Source organism: Crocodylus porosus, unplaced genomic scaffold (genome assembly GCF_001723895.1).
Source record: "Crocodylus porosus isolate Cpor-Errol unplaced genomic scaffold, CroPor_comp1, whole genome shotgun sequence".
NCBI lineage: Eukaryota > Metazoa > Chordata > Crocodylia > Crocodylidae > Crocodylus > Crocodylus porosus.
The window spans coordinates 5,060,482-5,082,942 of NW_017728923.1; the positions used below are offsets into that span (position 1 = coordinate 5,060,482).

The window sequence follows — 22,461 nt, forward strand, 5'->3', positions numbered from 1 at the left end:
AAGTTAGATGAGCACCTTGCCGGGGTCATCTGACCCCGGTGCTCTTTCCTGCCAAGGCAGGGGGTCGGACTAGATGATCTTCCTAGGTCCCTTCCGACTCTAGCTACTATGAAACTATGAAACTATGACCCGGCTGGGAGCTCTCCAAGCCATGTCATTTGTGCCCACATGGATAAGGAGCATAGGGTAGTAGTCAGCGGGCTGGAGGAGTTTAGGGATCTTCTCCACAATGTCTCAGATTCGGGCTCCGACAAATTGTCCCCTCAGTCCCCTCAGGATGTAGTCTCCCATGACAAACACTTTGCATTTTGTCTTGGGGAGAGTGGGGGCGATAGCTAAAGTAGAGCCTGTATACTATTTCAGATAGTAGAAGACTGCTGTTATGTCCCCTTCAATTGTCTTTTCTGCAAGGTGAACAAGCCTGGTCCTCTCCTTGTATGGCTTGCCTTCCAACCTCTACATCATCTTTATCACCTGTCTTTCGACCCTTTTAAACGTCTTTAAATCCTTCTTAAAATGCAGAGTCTAGAACTGCATGGGTCACTCTAGATTACTCTCAATTAACTATCCATCTTCCGGTCATTTAACTAGCTCATAATTCTCCAATTTGCTTATGACAACAACTGGTAGAAACTGACACAAGGGCTCCTCTACCACTTCATCACCTGATGGGACAGCCCCCCTCTGATTACCTTCTCCTAAGGAAATTTCAGAGCAAACAAATGCATCTTGTTCTGCTTCTTGGACAGGGCCAGACCCGGATGGTGGCTGAGTGCAAGGCACAGCTAATGCCAGAGCCATGAGTTTGGCAAGAACAGTGACTGCACCTGATGTTTGTTCCCAGAGCTTAGGCTTTTTCACTGACACTCTCTGGGAAGGGAAGTTTGCCCAGCTTGCTGCCAGATGCATTGAGCTGCCCTGACCATGGGAACATATAAATCTAGTGCAGGGGTGGGCAATTATTTGGGTCTGGGAGTTTTGATGAGCTGTCATGGGCAGGTCAGCGGCCCCCTCCGGTGTAACAACTCACTAAAACTCCCTATTGAGCTTTGGGTGGACAGGGACCAGTGTTCAGAAGCAGGACAGGCAGGCAAGTCTGGGATTATGGGGTTGAGTCATGGGACAGTGATAGCTTAGGCCAGGGCCTGGGCCAAACCATGATGCACTCCCTGCATGCACTGCCCAGTGGGGGGGTGCTGCCTGGGAGCCAGCTGAGTGTTGCACCAGGGAGGAGGAGGTGGGGGGAGGGCCATATGTGGCAGAGTTTACCCAGGTGGCATGGTTTGTGGCTGCCCCTGTGGCACTCTGCATGGGGCTGAACCCTGCTCGGGGCAGCCCATGCCACGTGCCCACCAGCCTGGTCCCAGGCCCAGCCAGCATGCAGCTTCTGGTGGGGTTGTTCCTGGTGTGGCTGCAGCCAGCCAGGTGCTGCTCTGCTCCTCTTGACTCCAGTGGCAGCTCCTCCTGCCCCTGCTGTACTGCTCCAGGCATGTTGGGGGAAACTTCAATTGGGCAGCTCCCACTGGAGGTGAGAGGAGCAGGGCAGCACTGGAGACAGCACTGGCTTGGATCTAGTCAGTTGGCAGGCTGGACCCTGTCCACAGGCTGTATTTTGCCCACCCTACTGTAGTGGCATCACAGTCTTCCTGATTAGAAACTCCTGCTAGAAGGTATTGCTTCCAGCAATGGTATGATTTAACAGGATAATGAGGTGACCAGCTCAAGCCCTTTTGAGCTGTGTGCAGCAAGTCCCCTCTACTGCAGAGCTCGCTCTCTCTCTTCCTTTATGAGAAGCAGACTAGCCAGCACCACAGGAATATCCTCCCCTTCCCCTGTTCCCACAGAAGACTCTTCCCATCCCCAGAGACTGACCTATGCTGGAGCTGGGGTGATGGTGGATGGATGCTTTGCAGGGAGCAGTGGGAGATGCATGTTAACCTCCTCATGTACCAAAGACTCCTCCAGAGATGTAAAATGGGCAGCTCCCTTGCACAGTAAGAAGTCCTCCCTTTTGTAATGGAAATCACTGGCCATGCATCTGCAGTGGAACCAGGCAGTCAGGAGGCAATGCAGGTGCTGCAGACTGCCCAAGGCACAGAGGCCATGCAAGGCTGACCCAGAGATCTGCGCACACTGCTGATACTCATTCAGATATTAGAAACAGAAGATGCAGGATTGGAAAGGACAGCCTGTCTATCACATCCAGCCCCTACTATCCCAGACATCACTTCAGACAATTCCTTCCATAACCATTAGAGCTTTTTTGTCCCCACTTCTTCTGGAAGGTTGTTCCTGAACCTCCCTGCTCTTACATTTGCAAACCTTATGGTTTCCTGCCTACTTCCCAGTTTTTCCTCGGCTGTTCTTGGGCCAACATTTTCCTTTGCCCTAAACAGCTTTTAGATGTCCATAGGGTTAGATGTGGGCTAGGTGCTCACTTCTTTTGCAGATGGGAACTGGGGAGAGAGGCAAAGAGATGGCCAATCCTAACTCTCAAATGAAGAATGCAGAGGCAGTCCTACACAGGGAATCCTGTGGAATTCCCTGCCCTTGACCAGGACTTTACCACGTATTAAGCATCTGTCCAAGTGAAAATAATGGGCAAAGCCCTATTTCACCTCATGGATAACCACAGTGTAACTTGGAACCAACTCTGGATTACCTGATTAAAGTGTAGGAATGACTTTTCATAGATTCACAGATGCCAGGGTCAGAAGGGACCTCAACAGATCATCGAGTCTGACCCCCTGACTAGGCAGGAAAGAGTGCTGGGGTCAGATGACCCCAGCCAGATGCCCATCCAGCCTTCTCTTAAAGACCCCCAAGGTAGGGGAGAGCACCACCTCCCTTGGAAGCCCATTCCAAATTTTGGCCACCCTTACCATGAAGAAGTATTTTCTGATATCTGCTCTCTGTCAGTTTGTGACCATTGTTCCTTGTTAACCCAGGAGGCACCTGGTGAACGGAGCATCTCCAATCCCTTCTGCATCCCCCTAATGAATTTGTAGGTGGCCACAAGATCACCTCTCAGCCTTCTCTTGAGAAGGCTGAAGAGGTCCAGGTCCCTCAGTCTCTCCTCATAGGGGTTGTCCTGTAAGCCCCTAACCATACGAGCAGCCCTTCTCTGGACCTTCTCGAGGGTATCAACATCCTTCTTGAAGTGCAGCGCCCAAAACTGGATGCAGTGCTCCAACTGCAGCCTGACCAATGCCTCAGAGAGGGGAAGTATCACCTCCTTGGATCTATTTGTCATGCATCTGCTGATACATGATAAAGTGCGGTTAGCTTTGCTGATGATTTCATCACACTGACGACTCACGTTCATCTTGGAGTTCACTGTGACTCCAAGATCCCTTTCCACTTCTGTGCTGCTGAGAGGGTCACTTCCCAGCCAGTAGGTGTGCTGGATATTTTTGCGCCCTAGGTGCAGCACTCTGCACTTGCCCTTGTTGTACTGCATCCCGTTGCGTACTGCCCACTTGTCTAACCTGTCCAGGTCTACCTGCAATTGTTCCCTACCCTCCGGAGTGTGCACTTCACCCCACAATTTAGTATCATCCACAAACTTGGACAGAGTACACTTCACACCCACATCCAAGTCACTGATGAAGATATTGAAGAGTACAGGTCCGAGGACCGAACCCTGCGGGACCCCACTACACACATCCTTCCAAGTCGATACCGACCCGTCTACTACCAATCTCTGGGCATGACCGCTAAGCCAATCTGCCATCTACCAGACTGTGTAAATACTTATGTCACAGCCTCTTAATTTATTTATGAGAATAGGATGAGATACTGTATCAAAGGCCTTGCTAAAGTCCAAGAAAACGACATCCACCTCTATTCCTGCGTCTAAGCATTTTGTGACCCTGTCATAAAATAAAACCAGACATGATCTACCTGCTACAAATCCGTGCTGGGTTCCCTGCTGCATTATTTTTCCCACTGGAGTCCCACAGATATGATCCTTCATTAACTTGTCAAAGACCTTTCCAAGGATGGAGTTGAGACTGACTGGCCTATAATTACTTGGATCCTCCTTCCTGAAAATAGGAACCACATTTACCGCTCTGGACATGCAAGCGCCCCTGTTATGACCCTCCAGAGGCACAGAAATGTCCTCGGATGCATCTACACATGCACTTTACTGAAGAGCTGATTAGGTCCACAGTAAAACATCACCATCTACACATATGCTGTATTAGGGCACAGTAAATTAATTAATTCTTCTGTAAGACAGTACTGTCCTACAGCAGAGTAATTATGTCCACTGAAACACATGTGGACAGTGACCAGAGGTCGCTGGGGCACAAGTATACTACAATACAGGGGCTGCCTGCCAGCTAGCCCCACAGACTGCATCTACATGAGATGCTAACTGTGCAGTTGTTACTGGGCAGGCATTTAGTACTTGTATACACAAGTGCTAAATGACTATGCATTAACCAGAGTTACTGTGCAGTAGTGTCACTGAAAGGCTTTTAGGTGATCCTGATTGAGCAGTAACTTATTACTACTGCACAGTAGCTTCATGTCATGCTTCCTGCCACATGATACTACTGCACAGTAGTAATGAACTAGTCAGCATCTCACATAGATGTGGCCACACTGTGGCATCCTCATGCTCCAGCCAGCTCCTCTGCAGTATGTTGAGCCAGGCTGAAGCAGCTGACCCCCTTGGTTCCCTGCCAACTGGGGTTGCTCTGCCCTGACTCAATGTGCTGTGGTCCTGGGTGCATGTGTAAATGTGACACCTGGGATCAATAAACTCTGCATGAACTGCACTGGAGTTTTTTGTCACATGCTAACTGCACATGCAGATGAACTCCCCTAGTCCACATTTTGGTCATCCACTAGCTGAAAGAGAATTCCAGGCAATGTCCCCACATGCATTCATACATGTAAAGCTGTTCCTGTGTGTTAGTGTTTGCTCCCTCATACATGACTCACAACATGATGATATGCCATATGGAAACATCAGTGAATGCAAAAATATGCTTCCTATGGATGCATCTACACAAGACACTGACTGCACAGTAGCCAAAAAATATTGCGCCATAGCACGTCACAGCATGGACAGTGCTGATATGCTACTATGCAGTATTATTAGGCTGCTGCACAGTAGCATCACCTAAAAGATGTTCGGCAATGCTACAGTGCAGTAACTCTGGTTACTGTTCATGTATTTAGTGCTTGCTAATACAAATATTAAAGAAAAGTACAGTAATGACTGTGCAGTAGCGACTTGTGTAGATGTGCCCTGTAAGTACAAAAATATGTTTCCTCCATGGTTCTGAAATGAATTCCCAAGTTCCCACCCCAGAGTTTGCAAAGCAAACAATAACTTAGGACCAATAAGTAGTTCTTATAACAATCTACAAACACCCCACTTACTACAATTCAATGAAGGTGTCAAAATATGACCCTTATTGTACAAGTCCCAGCAGATGGGGATAGATCCAAGGGTCTCAGAAGTTAGTATCATGATCACTCTGTCAATTCCATCTTTCTGTTAAACTGGAATTTCTCTGTCTTTCTTACATTAGTTCCTTGAGACTCCCATTCTGCTTCAGTGCTTCAGCAATTTGTTTCGCACCCTGGGGCCCGATGGAGTTCTTCTGAAGGCTGCAAAGAAGAGGAAAGTAGCCATAAACTCCCAAATGTAAGAATCATCTCATCAGTAACACACGTTCACTATGACTATACCATTCTCTGCAGAGTTTCACCATAAACTTCCATCCATGCAAGTGCAACTATTTCCACCTACTAAACTCAAAGCCTCAAATTATCTGTGGATGGATGCCCCACATCAGACAGTGTGTGGACTTACTGCATTAGAGTGGAGGATGACAAAATGTCAGGAGTGATTTTATCAGTAATGACTATGACAGTGACATTATCAGCCATTCTCACCTTGACATATATTCACTCTGAAATGTACCCCGCTAGATGTGACCTTAATGGCTAAAATAAACAGTGTGAACCAGGAAAACACAGACCAGGAAATAAAGGACACCTCCTTCACATGACTCATTATGCTGTCTAGCATGTGTCCTACCAAGCATCTCTGCTTTGTCCCCTTCAGCTCCCTTAATAGAGGAATTACCCTGACCACATCCTCTGCCCACTGGCATTTCTGTTGTTTTAGAGTACTGGCAGGTGAGTGGGCTTGAGGGGAAATGGTCCTTTGCAAACAGAGGCCAGCTTTGAAGCAAGCAGTGCCAGCTCCTTTATGTGAGATGATGGCACTCTTGTGTCTGGGGCCCAGGCACAACCAACCATGGAAAGAGAAGCCATGTTAACTGGAACACAAAGACATGATCACGTATCTAAGGGGAGACGTGGAAAACAGTAAGACTGTGGGGCCTGGGCAGCTACCACATCTGCTTGTGCTTCCATCTGGTAGTGGCTGGGAGGCCAAACCATGAAGTGGGATTAGCATCAAGAGGCAGAGATTTCCTCAACTGCCACCCTTGCAGATGGCCATGAGAGGGAGCAGAAAGAAATCCACATGGGAGCACTCACTGCAAAGTCATCAGCTTGTGGTTTGTTAAAAGGGCCTCCGCCAAGAACTTAGCACCTTCCTCCTTTATTACATTATTCTGAAGGCTGCAAGAGAAAAAAAAAACATGATTACTGTGAACAGCTAGGAATTAAAGCCAAAGACAGTTGAAAACTTTCCCTGCCCACATCAGATTACATACATTGAGCCCATGGAGATTCAGAGAAGAGTAGAAAAATCCCCTGTGGTTCCAATTTTGCTGCAACAAGACTCCTTGCTCTGGGGTCTCTGTTCCACCCTTTGGCCCTGGGGGACTCCTCTCCTGCCACGAACATCTCGTATTTTTAAGAAAGCTCTTGTCCTTTCCATCCTCCCTCCCCCATTCTCAATGCACTGGGGTCTTAGGCTATGTCACAACACCCAGATTAGATGTTTTTGACAAGTTTTTCACTGAAAAAAATCAGTTTTATCAGCAAAATTGTTTCCTGAAGCCATACTGATTTCACCAACGTGTTTCACTCAAAAAAAAAAAACCTTGAAAGATCAAACACTTTGTCTTAGCATTCCTTAACACATTTTGATTTGTAAATTTGAAATTCTATTTTTCTTTGAAATGTGCTTGTGTTTTATTTTTAGAAAAAATAAGTGTTAAAAACATTGCAATCTCAAAAAATAAACAGAACCCTACACTTTTCATTGAATGTTTTTATTCATCAAAAATTCCAAAAGCTTTCTGTTTCAGTTTGAACCAAAATGAAATACTAGTGCTTTCTTTGGAGTTGCCGGCAAACTAGCAAATCAGTTATTCACCAGTGATAATCCTGCTGCATCTGCTGAGAATTCCCTGGTGACTTGCATGTTCACCAGGACTCCCACACTGTCCTAGGATGCTCCACGCCACCCATGGTAGTGCCCCTAGAGTTACTGGGACAACTCAGTCAGGCCTTGATGATACTCTGATTTCCTGCTGGAAGTCCTGGCAGCAGCAGTTGCCACCATCCAACTACCAGACATGCAGTTACATGTTGCTAGTGACTCTGCATGCCTCCACAGCAACTCTGCCACCAGAGCAGGGTGCAACCTGCAGAGGCATCAGGCTCTGTAAAGACCACCAGAGCTGGCAGAAGGTAGGGGAGTGTCTCCTTGTGCTTTCTGCCAGCAACTGGACAGCAGAAACTGCTTAGCAAGGGGGCGGTAATTCTGCTGGTGAAAGGGGGGCTCTGCTGCCCCAGGGCGGCTCTCAGGATGCTTGGGTATGGACACACAGACATCAAGAGCTGTTTCAAAAGGGGAAATTTCAGAAAAGCAGCAGCTATTACAATCTGCTTGTTACCTGTGGGTAAGCTGAGAGCAATACAAATATAGCAAAAACCAGAGCTCCAATGTGTCCACACCTATTGCTCTCAAATCTTTGCTGGAAGGACTGGAGTGTGAATAAAGTCTCGGTGACAGATTTTAATCTATTGGGGGTCTGATTTGCAGTTACTTTTTTATACGGCTCCAGCAGGGTAAGAAGTTCAAATGAATGCATCCACTTCACACGTTTGAAGCCCCTTAGCTTACCAGTGCAGTGGCAAGTAGCTGTACACTGAGAATACAACTCTTTATTTATAACAGCTCTTGAGAGGCCTTTTCTAGCTCTGCACTCCTGGAATACCGCACTCCCTATTCTCCTTGCCAGCTTCCCAGTTCTTCTGCTCGCTAGAGTCAAGAAGAACTGAAGAAAATCCCTTTGTTGCTATTTGCCTGTTCCAGGAATCATTGATTGATGCTCTTGAAACTCATATATACATATATGAGTTTCAAGAGCTGCCTATATACATGCTGGTTCATGATCTAATTTGAACGCTCCACTGTGGCCTCATCGTCACATGTAGAAGCCCTCGTAAGTTTAAAAATGGCTGTTGGGATGCTTTACCCAAATCTTGTTGAATGAGGCCTAGATAAAGCATCCTTCAGGCATTTTTAAACCCATGGGGGCATAATACAAGTGACAGTGAGGTGTTTTTATTGGAGCAGTTGCCTGCGAACCACTCTAATTAAACAGTCCCCCACCCCTGAGCATGTGTACAGACAGCCATATATTCCATGGACGTAAATGTCACATTGGGGAGAGTGTTTTGTATTTTAAGTAGCTTGATTTTTAAATACCTGTTGAGTCATATTGGCCAATGATGTAGGCTGCTTCAATAAACCCATGCAAAGCAGCAATTTATTACAAGAACAGGAGTGGTGGCTAAATAATAAAGTAAATAAAGACAGCGTGTTGTCTCACAGCCAGATGCACGCCTTACACAAAGTTATGCTCTTTGCAGAGGGTGTCGGGGGGAGGAAGAATTCTGTGGGCCAGGGCCCTGGGTTCTGCCCAGTGCTCTTCTCTGCTGTGCTGGATGCAGGGCATGAGTTTCTCTGGGGCCCTTGGATATCAGCCTTTGTCCCTCTGGGCCCTCTCTCCTAAGTTCGGATAAGACATTTCCATCTGCCTAATGGATAGGAGATGATGGCACCCAGCAGTGACGGGCTACATTTCAGGAGGTCTTGTTGGGTACCAACAGATGTAACCTCCTGAGGTCCCTTCCAGTTCTAACTCTGTTCACTAGAGCGCCCCACGGGATGACAAGGTTGAACGGTCACAAACTCCTCCATGACTGTTTCAGGCTGGACATAAGGAAGAACTCCTTTACTGTCCAAGCCCCCAAGGTCTGGGATAGACTGCCACCAGAGGTGGTTCAAGTACCAACTTTGAATGCCTTAAGAGACATATGAATGTTTGGAAATGTCATTAAGTCACAGGAAGGGCAGGAAGAAAGTGAAAGAGGTGGGCAGAGAATAACCACCATTTTAATTATTTATTTGAAGGACACTTGTTATAGGTGGGTTATTTTTGGGTTTTTGGGGGGAAAGGTTGGGTTTTTTTGGTTTTTTGGGGGGGGGGTTAAACATTAAAGCATTGTTTTCTTCTTTGACCATCTGCAGAGGCCCAAATCTCTCCTTCTTCATCTCAAAAACTCCACAAAAAAGCCTCCGATTTTGTGCCTCTTTCTATCCTACTACTGTGTCTTCAGTCCCTTTCTATTTCCCAATTAAAATTCCAGATGGATTCCCCTTAGGAAACCAGTGCCAAATCCTCCCTCAGTGCTGGGGAGAAAGTGGTGTCATCGGTATGTTGGGGATGGGTGTCCCTTAGGAGGACGGCTGAGATGGTCAAAATCTCCACCACAGATGAAGGGAGACCTCCTCAGGAATTGCTCCGTGATTTAGCAATCATTCAGGATGCTGCCTGGTGGGGCAATGCGACTTGTCCTCCCGCAGCGTTAGCAAGGATAGGGGATGCTGCATAGTCATAGTCATATAAGTACAACTATAAACAGCTAGTTAATTCAGGGAGGCTGCCAACAGGCCTTAAAATGAAAATAATCCCAATAAGTCCCCAGTGGCTCTCTCCCTGGGCTCTTGCACCTTCTGGTCTCGGTCTCAGCCTTTTGCCAGACTCTGGGCTTGTCACTGGGCTCCACCCACAGCCCGAGACTCCTGGGCCACCGGTTCTCGACATAGGCCCTAATCCTGTCCTAGCAAGGGGCAAGGCTAACCTACTGGTGTAACTCAAATGAATAGGAAACACCACCACCCCCTGGCAGACATCTCCATCCCTCTAGGTGTTTCATATAAAGGCAGACCACTCATCTGTAAACCCAGTCTTTCTCATTCCTGGGAGCTTGTTTCTGTTCCCAGCCCTGCAGAGTTGTTCAACCCCAAATCCAGGTCCCTTTGGGAGCCCTGCACCCAGGAACTCCTCACTTCTTGGTTGCCAGGGATGGACTCCCTGCCCAGAGCAGGATGGGGGCTCATCTAGCTCCAGCCTCAGCCCTCTGCTGTTCAGGTGAGTCCCTCATGAGCTCCCCTCTGCCACCTGCAAGCCGCCTCTCACACTGCTTGCTCTCCTGAAGGAGCAGGCACATCTTGGTGCCCTGCTACACTGACACGTCCCACAGTGCTCCCTTACCTGCACACCTCTAACAGCAGTTGCTGGCCTCAGCCAGGATCCTTCTGCGAGAGCCGGCTGTGCCATATCCTACCTCCAATCCTGTGAGACACCTCAGGTGAAGCAGGTCCAAGGAGGTGATTCTCCCCCTCTAAACAGCACTGGTCAGGCCACAGCTGGAGTACGGTATCCAGCTCTGGGTGCTGCACTTCAAGAGGGATGTGGACAACATAGAGAGGGTCCAGAGGAGGCCACTCGTATCACCAGAGGGCAGCAGGGCAGGCCCTGCAAGGACAGGCTACAGGACCTGAACCTGTTCAGCCTCCATAAGAGAAAGCTTTGGGGGATCTAGTGGCCTGTTAAAAACTAGTCAGAGGGGACCAGCAGGCATTGGGGGAGTCCCTGTTCCCCCGACCACTACCAGGAGTGACCAGGAATAATGGTCACAAGCTGCCAGAGCATACATTCAGATTAGAGATCAGGAGGTGCTATTTCAGGGTCAGGGCGGCTAGGATCTGGAATCAGCTTCCAAGCAAAGAGGTGCTGGCTCCTACCCTGGGGGTCTTTAAGACGAGGCTTGACAGTCACCTTGCTGGGGTTGTTTGAGCCCAGTACTCTTTCCTGCCAAGGCAGGGGGTCAGACTTGATGATCTGCTCAGGTCCCTTCCAACCCTACTAACTATGAAAGGTATTTGGTCCATGGAAAGAGAAAAGAGGAGATAACCAGACCCTGAACAAGGACTAAGCACCTTTCAATCCAACTAACTGGCTTGGTTTTGCAAACGACAAGAACAAGACACTGGATACACTCCCACAAACTGGCCCATTCAAATGTCAGCCAATCGCTAGATCACATGGGCCTGATCCAGTAGCATTACTAGGAGGGACGTGCAGGGCACCAGCCCTGGGCGCTGGAATAGAGAGTGTGAGCCAGAGCAGCAGTGGTTGGGTGCTGGGGCTTCATGCCGCTAAACCAGCTGCTGCTGGGCACGGGGCAGAAAGAGATGTGATAGCAGAAGCCAGAGTCTCTGAGTGCCTGGGGCAAGTAAAATGGCCCCTCTAATTCCCTCCTACTGCACTGTTCTCTGGGGCTCTGCACCCTACCCTCCTCTAGATACCCAGCAGGGTTTGTAAGTTATTACATATAATTAAGCTAATTTTGTCTCTGGCCTGATTCTGTTAACAGAGTTTCTCACTGGTGTAAATTCACTGACTTCAGATGAGCTATTCCTGACTTATGCTGCCATGGGTGAGGAGGATAAGGCTCATTACAACAGGTGCATAGTAATGAAGTGAAAAATACAGCAAGTTTGATACGTAGCATAGGGGTCAGCATCGTACAGACCACAAGCTAGATCCAGCCCATAAGCCACTTGATCCAGCCAACAGACATAGGTTTTGGCAGCATTTGCTCTCCCCCTAGGAAAAGTGGTGGCAGCAGCTGGGTCCTAGCACCTGCCCATACCAGAACTGAACTGGGTCAGTCTGGTTCACAACCTTGCCAGGCTGATGACTGCTGACCTAAAAAAGTATTCCCCTACACCTTTGATTTCAGTCCATGTTCATTTAAACCTCAATATATCCAAATCCGCATAGGCCAAACCATTTTCTTCTCATTTCATCCTCAAAGCCAAGGTAAAAGGCATGTGGAAGTGCTAATTTTAGACTGTTGAGCATAATGATGTGAAAGAGAATTTGCCCCAAACCTGACCTTGTCACATTAAATAAGAGTGATGATGACAAAGAAAACGGTGTGAACAGTATGTGCCTATCACTGTGTGGTCTCCTGCAGCAACAATTATGTGCCTCTCTCAGTCTGAAGCATGTCATGCATGGTATCTGTAATGGGTGGAACAGTCCCTTTGCCATGAGTGACACCATAAACCAATGTATTACTGTAAAGAGGCAGCAGCTTCACTGAACACATCACCAAACCACCTGGGAAGCTATGAAGAACTAACTAGACTTTTTGAAACATCTTGTGCTTGTTCCTTTGTAAAACTCAGATGAAATCTTAGGGTTTCTTTATGTTGCCAAGTAGGGTCACCCCAAGACCTAGTTTCCAGCCCAAACCTAGCAATCATTCACATTAGTTCTGCCTCTGGCAACAGTCCAACCAACCCTGCTAGCTCTCCTAAATGCCAGATTCCAAAGCTGACTTTTTCCCTCATCCAATCCTCCCAGCAGTGTATTCAGAGTTTACCCAAGCTAATGGTAAAAATTTCAGGAAGTCCAAGAGCACTTGGGGTCTGGCCCTTCTACGACTTATTTCCCTCTCTACTGTCCATAATCAGAACTAAGTAGGGAAGGAGAGACAAGAAGCAAGATGACTGACTTCTAGAAGGGCTCTGCTCAAACCCTTCTATGAATCAGTCCACCCACTTCTGTGTTCAACATGCAGCCATGGCAAGTGGATAAGGACAAGGAGGGACAGCTCATGTATGCCAGGCTAGTTAAGGGCAGCCTTCTAGGTCAATCCTAAGTGGTAGCATAGACATACCCTTAAGGGTATTTGCTTCTGCCAAAGCCCTGGTGGTGTGGAAGGGGTTATTCCAGGATGCGGCTTATTCCAGTGGTTATTCCAGGGGTTATTCCAATTTTGATGTCTACTGTACTTTGACCACTATACGGTGCAAGCTGAGTATACCTGCCCTGGGCTAACAGATTCACTTAATACCCAGGATCTTTTCACTCTAAGACATTTAAACATCTTCTAGTCTATGACTGTTCATAACCTGAACATGAGACATTTTCCCAGTGGTCTCTTAGATGTTCATTTCCTCTATGAAGCTGCCTTCAGAAGAATATGATGAAGGTAAAACACATTTAAAATGCACTTACTTCAGGGAAAGAAGACTTTGGTTTTTTCTCAGTGCTTCAGCAAGTGCTTTTGCCCCTGAAGGTCCGATAGAGTTGCTCCGGAGGCTGGGGAGAGGACAGGGGTAGGCAAAGACAGGCAGAAAAGCTAAAGTTAGGAAATCAGAACTAGACTTGAACTAGACAGAAATACACTTTTGCCACCAGCTGTCTCTGATTTCTGTAAGATGTCCCAAGCAGAAAGCATTTAGTGGGTCTGATTGCACCCCAGAAAGAATGCCTCAGTTTGCCAAGCCCCTTGAGATCATCAGGAGCACTTCTTCCATTATCTGAGGCACAGGTGGTTGCATCCTGCAGTTACAATTCCTTCAGCAATATGATCACATTGGGTCTCTCATATTAAGAATCTGAGACCTAGCTGGTGCTTTGGTGGAAGACCTCCAGGAAGAACCCAACTGGGGTAGGGCATAGTGTTGGTGATAGGTCACCCTGTTCCTGCCAGAATAGGTCCTGGGGTTCAGATAAGGAGATGCAGTTCTTCACCAAAGATCTATAATTGCAGCGGTGACAATCTGTGGTCATGAAAGTTCTATTAGCACTTTTTGAAAGTGTCAGGGAGCTAGCGCCAGGGTATGACTGCACAGCAGTGACTGCAGCTCATGTAGACATGTCTGGAATAGATTCAAACTAGCTAGCTAAGACATCAAAACCAGTGTAGCAGCAGAATCATGGAGCACAGCTTTTCAGGCAAGTTAAGTAGCCACTCTCAAGGAGCACCTATTAGTTTAAAATTAGCTGAAGTGTGTCAGCATGCACGGTAGAGTATACTGTAGACATAAACAGTATCTTGGACAAAATCTTGGCTTCATTTCATTCTACCTCTCCTAAATTTCAGTACTATATATCCTGTTGAATTTATCCTTTCAGCAGGATATATAATAGTATCCACCTTCCCTAAACTGCTCTGTCAATCGGTGTAATAGCTGGGACAGAATATCACCTCTCTAGAAGCAGGGATTGCTGTTGAAGGAGACAAGAGGCCTTTGCACACAGTTGACCCAACATGTGTTCATCTAGTAGAGAGCAGAAATATGTGTGTACACATTTGTCAGCCAACAACAATACTTTGCATATCTTTAGTACTTCCAGTGACTGACCACCACTTCCCCCCCGCCTCCAGATGCTTCTGAGAAGCAGTTAGACTGGGTAGAAAGTATCCTCCAATTTGGAGAAACTAAGGTCAGCTGAAGTCACCAATTTAATTACTAGGTTTTGGAAAAGAAAACAATTAAAGAAAACTTGTGTACACAGCCACCCAAAGAGCATGCTCATGTCAGATAAGATACTCATACAACTTACTCAAGGACCATCAAGGTCCTGTTGACCATCAGGGATCTGGCGAGAGCTTTGGCTCCTTTGTTGCTGATCTGGTTTTCTGCCAAACTGCCCAGAAAAAGAAATCAAGTGTTACAGGATAAGGATGGTGAGTCCAATCTCTGTCCCAGAACATCTCTGCAAACTCGCTGCTGGCCACACAAACAGCTAAGGAAGGAGACAACTGAGAAATGTGGACAGGAGAGAGATCCTCTTATAAAAAGAAGTGCATAGTGGAGGTCCCATGTTGGACAATACAGTTCCATTGATTAATAATCAGCTAAAATTGCCCTGTTGTTAACCTGTTAGTCCCTACATACATGTCAATTGGGGACTGCTTCATTTTCAGGGATGGGTTCAGGCACAGTAAGAGGTGGGACTCTGCAATGACAGGGAAAAAGGCCAGCTCCTGTGGGTAGTTCTCCTGGACTGCTGGTAGAGCTCATTGCAGGGATGAGTCTCAGCTTCCCCAGCAGCCTCTTAACTGGGAACCATCCTTCATGTTTCAGCCTCCCCCTCTGGCAACAACTGACTACCCCTTCCGCCCCAGCTGGAACCCAGCCAGGCAGTGAGAAGGTGCTGTGCATCCCTGAGGCTGAGGCTGAGGCTGAGGCTAAGGCTGGCCAGCAGGGAGCTGGAGTGAGTCTATGCTGGGGCAAAGAACTGGAAAAAAAGAAAGAGAGAGGTGGGAAAAGACAGACTGGCTGCTTGGGGGCTGTTACTTCCAGACAGGAGAGGGGTCTCCTCCTGCAAAGGGGAGAAGGAGAGGAGAAGGGATCATTAACTTAGCCTCAGTGATTTAGGGCAGAGTGCTAAGACTAACTGCACAATACCCATACTCAGCATCCTGCTTTAATCATCTGCCCCAGGGTTCTCACACCTGGACCCACTATCCCAATCCTACTGTATAAGAAGATACAACCTGACAGGACATGTCACTGCACAGTTTTCTGCACAGATGACTTGGAAAGATCTGGTATTACTTAGGGACTGATACCTTTAATGTACAAAGGCAGATCATTTTAACAGATCAGAGTGTGCATCTATATGTCGCCCTATGTCGCCATAGTGACATGCTACATTGCCATACGACACGCTACAGAGATGTAGCAATCATGTGAGTCTACATGCGATCAGCAGCTACTTTGCAGTAGCAGCGCACTCCCCCATTTTAGCATGCCGCTATGGTGAAGTAGCAGTAAAAACTAGCCATGTGCTGCACGCACGGCGCAGTATGGACAGTTACTGTGCCATGCTTTAGTTTCCGAAAGAAAGTACTAAAGCATGGCGCCATAACAACGTCGATGTAGGCGACATGTAGGCATGGGTGACTGGTGCTGCCTTAGTCGGCGGGGCACATGCTTCCCCAGTAACCTGGGCAGAGCGGGGGGTCCCCCGCAGCCAATTCCAAGGTGGCCGATCGTTCTGGCCAATCAGTGCAGCCGCTTCTGGAAGCTCAATGGCACTCCACTCCCCGGCTGGCGCTTGCAGGGGCAGCACCGGCACTCCCACCTGCCCCTCCTGCCCATTGCCTAAGCACCCCCATGTAGATGTGGCCAGAGACAACATCTTCCAGCCTGGGGAAACACACTTGCTGTACCTCTCTTTCAGTGATAGCCCCAGTCTGAGGCATCTTGACCTATTCCTTGTTAAGGCCCATTTCTGATTTCCACTAAAAGACATTCGGTAATCACAAATCAGAGAATCAGGTATTTTAGTAAAAGTGTTAGTACCAGTGATGATCCTCACTTCCTTGATCATTGACTTGCCACCCAAACAGCAGGTTTAGAAATGACAAAGAAACTGAAATCTTCCTGAAGATAACTTAGGTAGGTGGTACTGATCATGGGTTTTGGATGAGTCATGAGCTACACTACTAAATTGTGAATTGCCATTAGCAAGTAGACAGAGACAAACCAATGGACTGGCCAATCTTTCCACCTACCCCTCCTGAGGATTGTGGTCTGCCCTGGATGTGAAATTGTTAAAAGAAATATCACACTCCTTGACACAGCACTTCAACAAATGATGCCATTATCATCCTTACCATCATGTTGGCTAATCAACATTATCCAGTAATCAGTACCTGATCTTTTGAATCTGACAGTCCTTCACACTCAGCACACTACTCAACAGCTCCATCACATTGTCCTTAAACTGGTTGTTGTCCAGCCTAGCCAACAAAAAAAAATAGAAATTGCTGACTCAGAACAAAACATTTTTTTAATAATGAAATGAAGAAATAGAAATAATCATTATATGTAACCAAAAGCAAGAGCTCTCTGAAATTGAAAAAGTCCTGAGCTATTTCATTCTTAAGTTCATAGAACAACCCCCATCAAGAGGTAATGCACAGGGGACTACTGAACTTGAGGTGGTGGCCAGACAATTTTGCAGGCGGACCCTGGGCTGGCCTATGGGCACCTGGGTTCTGCCTCTGGCTCAGCTGCCGCACACCCTACCAGACCCGGGCATTGACTTGGCATGGGTCAGGGGCTCCAGTGGCAAAGATGGCTCCTCCTGCATCACTCTGGCTGCCTTACACTCTACCTGCTGCAACCCCCCTGGATGCCGCCAGCCGGGAGTAAGGCAGAAGGTGGGGTGCCAGCAGTCTGCCCCCACCCCCCCATCCCGCTGCAATGTTGGGGGGGTTCAGCAGGCCTCTCCTGCTGTCTTGGCCTGACTGAAGACAAGCTGATGCCACCCTTCTCTATGCCACCACTGCCCTGGCCCAGCTGTCAGGACCTTGTGGCACTGCTGCCCCTTGTGGCTAGCTCTGCCCCCATCCCACTCCACCTCCATTCCTCTTGCTGCGAGCAGCCCCATCAGCTAGAACATGGGAGAACCACTTTCAATCCCTGCACTTTTGTTTCCCATATTCTCTAAACACCAGGCTACTATGTATTCTGGGGAAGGGCCCTCTCCTGCCGGAGTTGTTCTACTTGGTATACATAATTAAGTATTCATAAGAACATGGACTTGATCTGGGCTCATCAACATCCTGCATGAGGGCCATCATCACAGGGCTATGGAGTTAGTCTCTGTGCAAGTTCGTGCTTATTTATTTATACCAAGTAGAACACTTCCAACAGAAGGAAGGAACATATCCCTTTGTCCAAGTAGTCTGGAAGGCAGGGCACTTCCCTGGGATGGAGGGATTCATGCTATGAGTCAGGTAGCACAGGGACCTAAACCATGCTCTCCCACATCCAAGATGAGTAGCCTGATCATCAAACTATTTTCTGTGCTAAGGCAGGCCTCTTGTTCTCTAATTCTGACCAGAAATTCCACTCTAACTGGTCCACTCCTAGGAAAAGTCTCAATTTTGATGCGTCAGTATTTTCAAGGGAAAAACTATTCCATTCAGAAATCCCCAACGTGGTCCATACCATAGAGAAGCCAAAAAACTATAGTGAGGGTGGGGCTTATCAGAGATAAGGATATAACAAAAATGTAGTTCAAGTAAAACTGCCTGCCTTCTGCTGAAGACATTAGCCTGGTTACCTCCAGCAGTGCACACGGCAAAAAACCCAGATCTCCTGAGAGGCCCCCAAAATGCAAGATAAGCCAACCTGCCAAGATAGTTAAGATGACACTGTTTTAGGAAGGCCCTAAAGTAGCACCAGATTTGGCCATTAGCAATGGCACTTTCACTTCTTTGGCTCCTGTCATCCAAGGGCACATTGCCTTAAGAAGATATTGACTGAGCAAGTCTACCAGAACCCTCGCTAGGTAGGCAAATATTTTGATCTCCCTTATAGAGGTGGAAAAAGGCAGGCACAGTGATGAGATGTGACTCCCCCAATGGTCCTAGAGCCCTGATCAGAACCAAAGAGCCTTGACTTTCCACCTCCTGGCCATACTGTCCTAATACCCCATAGTCCTGCCATCCTCAACATATATTTCAATTTGCAGACCAACCTGTTTGGTCTTGAATAAAATAATTATCTTATATCCTTTCAATATATATTAGTTTGCACCAGGCACAACAGAAATGTGGAAATACCCAATATCCTTTCCCCAGATGAAACCCCATGATGACCTACCGGAGATTATGACAGAAGAGAAGCTGGGAAAGTAGACTTTTGCAAATATTGTAGGTGAGACAGTTGGAGAGATTTGTCTCTTCCATGCACACCTCAGAGACCTGCAAGAGATAAGCCAGGGCAGAGCAGTTCACTGGACTTAACATCCCAGCTAAGCTCTCATTTTTCATAGCTTCCTCCACTGTCTTGGCAATCTCCATGTGCTGTATTTCATACAAGCACTGCATGACATTTACTGTCCGGGAGGAGATGATGTAGTCAGTGTTCAAGCAGCTCTGGAGAAAACTGATCACCAGACTTCTGTAGTTATTTTGCTCATCCTTTACCAAGAGCCAACCAGACAGCAACTTGTTCACCTGTGGGGAGAGAAGGCCAGAGAGAAAGCGCACAAAGATGTCCAGCTGCCCATCCTCTAATTGCAGTGATCGCTGGACAGCATTCTTAAAGTGATTGAAGAAACCCAGCTTGGGCCAAGACATCCCACTCTCTGTGAAGAGGTCAAATATTGCCCGCTTTGCTGCAGTGTAGTAATACATGGCTGCTAAAAACTCCTGAATGCTTAAATGTGAGAAATAGTATGCAGTGAAGTTCTGCATCTCTTCCTTGAGTAATATCTTACTGCACACGCCGCCTTGTAGCGCTAGGAGATCTCCACCATAGGCTTTCAAGTCTTGTTCATAAAATATGTACTTCTTTTTGAGCAGCCCATAAAATGCCAGCCTACCCAGGTTGCCAATCACCTTCTTGGTGTTGTTCATGGCTTGCTCTATCCTGGGAGTCTCCCTCTGCTTATCCTGCCAATCACTGCTTAATGCCATTTTAAAATAATATGAATAGATTTCTGTTAAGGTCTTTGGAACAGTTGTTACTTCCTGGGACTGATCAGTGCTGTTCTTTAGAAAATAGCCTATTGAAGTACCAGAAATCCAGCAAAAAGCAGGGACTGTGCACATAACATGCAAAGACCTGTTAGCCTTGATATGATAGAAGACTTGGTGGGACAAGTCTTTGTTGTCAAGGAACATCTGATCCAAGAACTCCTTGATCTCCACAGATCCAAACCCTTGAATTTCTGTCATCCGGTCAACTAGCCCACCTGGGATCTGGCTGGCTGCTGTTGGTCTGGAAGTGACCCAAATGGAAAACTCCTGTAACAGGTTGCCACGGATAATATTAGTGATCAAGTTGTCTACTTGAATCTCCTTTTTGGGGTCTGTGCAAACTACTGTGTTAGAAAAATCTAAAGGAGTCTTAAACTCATCCAGGCCATCCAGAATCAACAGAGTCCGGACAGTCCCATTGGAGACAAAAGTCGGTTCTGTTATGTGAGGGAATGCTGACCGGATGAGCCTCTCAGCAGAGAGTTTCTCATAAGTGTTGAGTTCCCGGAAGGTAAGCGGCAACACAAATATGATGTCCTTATTAATCTCTCCTTTTGTCCATGTGTAGACAAATAATTTCACCAAAGTGCTTTTGCCAACCCCAGCTACACCCACAGTCACAGAGATCCGAGGACATATGCTGACTTTAGACAGAGGCAGGAAGAGTTTCTCCAAGGGGATATTCTTGGATATATTCCTAACGCCTTTGGTGGCCTCCAGCTGCATGACATCATGCTCTTTCTGTTGGATATCTGTCAAACCTTCTACCAGCAGAAGATTAGTAAGCCTCCGTAGCTGGCCAGTCTCCAAGCCATTTCCATAGCGGTTCTGGAGACTTTCCAAATGTTTTTGCACCATAGGTTCTGCATAGACAGAAGAAAAACAGCGGATTAAAAAGACAGAAAATAGCCACGACCACAGGAAAATAGGTTTGAAAACCACTGGGTATTGGCAGTGGATGGGACTATGAGAGGTTATGTGTGCTCACTTTGGATATACACTCATCAGCTAACAATAAATGTACTTGCTCCTGCCACTGGCTACCAAGATTTTTTCTAGTTAGACATTGACTGAAAGTCAGCATAGAAAGCTTTACCAGAAGCTGCAACTTTCAATAAATGTTAACCAGCTGAATAACAGAAGTTAAAGATAGATGAGGTCACCTGACCTGTCCCCCAACCAGGTCACAGAGTTGTCCTCTATTCCATCTTTATAGTAATCTGTCCAGTTTAATTTGAGTTTTTTCTTAATGAAGTTTAAACATGGAAGGGACAATTTTTTTACCATGATGGTCATAAATTCTCCGTGCCACTTTCCTGTCAATGCTGCAGAATCTAAGGCAGAAATGGTACTGCTCCTGTGTTAAATTGCCTTGACAGAAAACACTGGTTTTATATAAATGCAAATCATTTATTTCAGGGAGACACCCTCAGCAACAGAAACATGTACTCTGGAAATTAAATCGTGAGGAAACTATGTACCTCACAGAGTTATCATGATGTCTATTAGTGACCCTTTTATCACACTAAAGGTCCCATAAACAGACCAGCATCATTCAGCAACTGAACTTAGACAACTGCAGCTTTGCCACAAGCTGAGATATAGTCCAATATAGCTAAAGTTCAGCTCCAAATGTCTCAGTGCAAGTTTTCCATTCACAGCAAGCTTCCCAGGAATAAGGAGGTCTGCGATTCCCAAATGAAACATCAATACAATTCCACCCTGGGGGCTAAATTCAGAGCTGTTAGAGGAGAGTGGTGTTCATTTGAATCTTGCCACTGCTGTACACTCCTGCGGACGTCCTCATGCCATCTCACAGTCACTTTGAATTGAGCATTAAGGACTCTAAGCAAAGGAGTGTTTATTCAAGGTGGGAAGTGGTTTTTACAGATTTTTACATCTTTCTCAGTTGCCTTTCTTAATAAACTCTTGATTCCACAGCTTTATTTTAAAACAACATAAACTCCTTTGCACTCGGAAACAGTCAGAAGAAACATGGAAGGAGGGGAGGTAAGTTACATGTTAGCAAATGGATAAGTTAGCCCATGTAAAGGCATGTCTCCAGAATAGTTTCACCAGTTACACCAGTATTGTGGATTAAGAGCATCTTAATTATGCTCAACTTAAATTATTCCCAGGAGACATAAAATAAACAGAGAAAACCATTCATACTTGAATGGGAACATCCACAAAGGGGTTTATTACAAAACTGGTTGAAAGTCAGATGGATTCAGATGATAAACCCTTTGAGAGGGGAACCAGGTTTTTCTTTGTGTTTGTACAGTGCTAAAACACACTTGGCACTGTAAATAATCATGACCGCTTGCTCATTACTTTTTAAAAACAGCACACGGCTTGTCCAGATTCTGCTAGATGTTAATAGACAGAAACAAAACACAATGAGGATTAAACTCAAGGTGACCTCAACCATTGTGTTATTCAATCCTGTTCTGTGCAATTATCATCCACACGCTGTAGCTCTGATTGCACTATTCAAACTTTCCCACTAGAAGCAGTACTGAAGCTTAATTTCAATACCTAGGTAAGTAATTATTGAGCAAAACACCAGAAAATTGCTTATACTGGAGTGCAGCCTAAAGCAGAGAAATGAGGCGAGACAAATTAGTCTTAAGGTGTGGAGTCTTGGATCAGGAGACACAGAGTTATACTCCTGACACAAACATATTATTCACTATAAAATAAAAAAATCTCATTAGACAAAACAATGAAATAAACAAAAAAAAACCACTCTCAAAACTGAAACAACAGATTCTGATTTTGTAATTTTAATTGATTAAACAAATAGGACAAGAATAGGATGGGTTTCAACACAGACAAGTGCAAGGTGATGCACCT

The 22,461-nt window shown here is 46.4% G+C and overlaps 1 protein-coding gene and 1 long non-coding RNA gene across 2 annotated transcripts in view; one reads left to right on the top strand and one right to left on the bottom strand.

Annotated features, from left to right (window-relative positions):
- The window catches only part of NLRC3 (NLR family CARD domain containing 3), an 80,014-nt gene that overhangs the window by 19,578 nt on the left and 37,975 nt on the right, over window positions 1–22,461 (bottom strand). The window contains exons 4-9 of the mRNA XM_019539994.1: window positions 18,725–20,468; window positions 16,765–16,851; window positions 14,664–14,747; window positions 13,329–13,412; window positions 6,529–6,612; window positions 5,545–5,628 (exon numbers count right to left, since the gene is read on the bottom strand). Coding sequence (XP_019395539.1) covers window positions 5,545–5,628; window positions 6,529–6,612; window positions 13,329–13,412; window positions 14,664–14,747; window positions 16,765–16,851; window positions 18,725–20,468 — 2,167 coding nt within the window. The remainder of the gene's footprint in view (window positions 1–5,544; window positions 5,629–6,528; window positions 6,613–13,328; window positions 13,413–14,663; window positions 14,748–16,764; window positions 16,852–18,724; window positions 20,469–22,461) is intronic.
- Window positions 6,892–15,868, top strand: LOC109313439. Its single transcript, XR_002102052.1, has 3 exons — window positions 6,892–6,903; window positions 15,244–15,246; window positions 15,783–15,868. It is a non-coding gene; the product is annotated as an uncharacterized LOC109313439 (long non-coding RNA).